The 2,882-nt window shown below is 53.1% G+C and overlaps 1 protein-coding gene across 1 annotated transcript; it reads right to left on the reverse strand.

Annotated features, from left to right (window-relative positions):
• Window positions 1-2,369: 2,369 nt before the first annotated feature.
• Window positions 2,370-2,882, reverse strand: LOC137000682 (uncharacterized). Its single transcript, XM_067358022.1, has one exon. It carries the CDS (start codon window positions 2,880-2,882, stop codon window positions 2,370-2,372), a length of 513 nt encoding a protein of 170 aa, XP_067214123.1.

Genomic DNA, 2,882 nt, shown 5'->3' on the forward strand with positions numbered 1-2,882 from the left:
ATTAGGAGTATCCCCCATCAGAGCTCTAGCCTGTCTGCATTTGGACTCAGATTCCACTCTTCAGTGTCTTAGATGTTCTCTGCGGAGCCATTCTTTGATCCTCTTCTTTCCTAAGCAAAAGGGGATTTCCAGGGCCGGCCCCGGTCCTACCATCGTTAATTCTGAACCCGCTTTTGCCAGCTGGTCCGCACATTCATTACCTTGGACGCCCGAGTGACCCGGCACCTAGGTAACGGTAACTTCTCTCTCTCTCGCCAGTTCGTTCAAAACGCATCTGCACTCCCGAACCAACCGCGACGTTATTGTCGGAGCCCCCAGCGCCTTGATGGCTGCCTGGCTGTCCGTAGAAATTCTGATGTGCTCTCCCGCTTCTACCCTACTCCGTACGGTCTGAGCACAGCTTAGGATAGCCACAATCTCCGCTTGGAATACCGTGGCATAACTGTCGAGAGAAATGCTCTCCTTCCATCCCTCTCGACTGCCAAAGAAGCCGGCCCCGGAGCCCGTGTCCGTCTTGGAGCCGTCCGTATACCAGACATTTCCTCCACGCACTCGAGCTCCTAAGTTTCCACCTTCCTTTTCCCATTCCTCCGGCCTCGGTATATGCACTTTGAAGCGCCTACCAGAAGCCCGAATAATAGGTATTCTGTCCTGTCGCATCTCGAATATCGGATCCAGCAGAACGTCTTCCGGCAGCCTCGTATGCCGGGCTCCCTTCTTCCATTTTAGTTCGCATCTCAGATGGTATGCCGCCATTGCTGCAGCAGCCACCACCACCTAATGAAATGGTTCGATGCCGAACATTACGCCCATTGCCGCCACTGGTGTCGTAACCATAGCACCCAGGGCCCCTCTCAAAATCAGAGCCCTGACATGCTCCAGCGCAACTTTGGCTGTTTTCTTTTGCACCCTAGTCCACCATACTACGGCTGCGTATGTGAGTCTGGGGCGAAGTATGGCTGTGTAGATCCAGTGTATCATACTCGGTTTCAAGCCCCAAGTCTGGCCAAAGGTCCTTCTACACGTCCAAAAATACTGGCACAAGCTTTTGCACCGATTACGAAGGTGCTCCTCCCAAAGCAGTTTCTTATCCAGGATAACTCCCAAATATTTCACCGATTCGGTCGGAACTAACCTTACTCGTCCAAGAGTGGGTTCCACAATGGTGCCCACCTTGTATTTGCGAGTGAAGACAGTAAGACCGGTTTTCAGTGGATTCACCGCTAAACCTGTCCTCTGACACCACTCTTCTACAGCTTCCAGTGCCCCCTGCATGAGCTCTAGAAGCGTCTCTAGGAACGGGCCTCGCACAAGTATTGCCACGTCGTCCGCGTAGCCTTGTGCAGTGAAGCCTCTATCGTCCAGTGCCCTTAATAAACCGTCTGCTACCAGGCACCATAAAAGTGGGGAAAGTACTCCGTCCTGCGGGCAGCCTCTTCCCACCCACCCACAGACTTTCGCAGTTCCCAGCGAAGTCATCACACGCCTCCCTAGCATGCCCCGGATCTACTCAACGAGCTTTATTGGGACACCCCTTCTGGCGGCTTCCTCACACACTACCTCGTGCGGTGTGTTGTTAAAGGCGTTCTCTATGTCCAAGAAAGCACCCACCGCGTAGCCCTTCCTTTCCAGCTGCTCCTCAATATACGCTACCGTCTGATGTAGAGCAGTCTCGGTGGAATAGCCCGAACGATACGCGTGCTGATTCTTGTGGAGAGGGTGACTCCACAGAGTTGTCTCCCTCAGATACGCGTCCACCAGCTTCTCCAATGTCTTAAGGAGAAACGATGTTAGGCTAATTGGCCTGAAATCCTTTGCCTTGGTGTAGCTCGTTCTTCCCGCCTTCGGAATGAAAACTACCTTGGTCAGTTTCCATGCGCTGGGTGTGTAGCCCATCGCGATACAAGCCCTTAAGGTTCGGGTCAGTGGGCCCACGATCTGTTCCAGTCCCTCTTGTAGAAGAGCCGGAAAGATACCATCCGGTCCCGCTGACTTGTAGGGCTTAAAGATGTTAATTGCCCACTTGATCTTCTCTGGCATGACAATCTTGGCCGCCATTCGCCAGTCCGCTTGTCGGGCTCTTCTGAGTGAGCCCGGCTCCTTATATGCAAATAGCTCTCTCTGCTCTCTATGGAAGCCCGGAAAGCTCACTTCCAGTAGATGCTCCAGACATTGCTCTCCAGTCACCACCGTCCCATCAGGGAGTGCGATGGCTTCCAGAGTCGCATCCGGGTTCCTAGCGAGGATCCTGCAGATTCTTGCCGTTTCAGGCATTCCCTCTACTTCCTCGCAAAACTTTCTCCAGCTTTCCACAGTTTCGCCCTAACCACAGAGTCTCTATATTCCTTCTGTGCCCTCCTAGAGAGCTCCTAGTCGGATTGGCGGCCCGTGTTCCTGGCTCTGTTCCAGGCCCTACGAGCCGCCCCTCTGAGACCCTGCAGTCTAGGGGTCCACCAGGAAGTTCCTCTACTATTTGTAACCGCCCTTTCGGGGCAGTTACTTTCGTAGCAGTTTACCAGAGACCTCTGCAAATAGTCCACACAGGTCTCCAGTTCGTCCTCTGTCTCGTGCCTTTTAGGGAAGCCTTTAAGACTGTTGGCCAAATCTTCCTTATAGGAGTCCCACTTGGTTTTTCTCGGATTCCTGAATTTGACCTCTTTCCCCCTAGCCTTAGCTATCCTGAAGGAGATCTGCCTATGGTCAGAGAGCGAGGGCTCCGTCGAGACCCTCCACTCCACTACCTCCTGTATCAACTGCCTGGAACAGACAGTGATGTCGAGCACTTCTCTGCTCGCTATAGTGCAGAAGGTGGGCTCGTCTCCTGTGTTGAGGATTTCCAGATCCGTAGATGCTAGAAATTCCAACTTTCCTCCCTCTTTCAT

Source organism: Linepithema humile, chromosome 6 (assembly GCF_040581485.1).
Source record: "Linepithema humile isolate Giens D197 chromosome 6, Lhum_UNIL_v1.0, whole genome shotgun sequence".
Taxonomy (NCBI): domain Eukaryota; kingdom Metazoa; phylum Arthropoda; class Insecta; order Hymenoptera; family Formicidae; genus Linepithema; species Linepithema humile.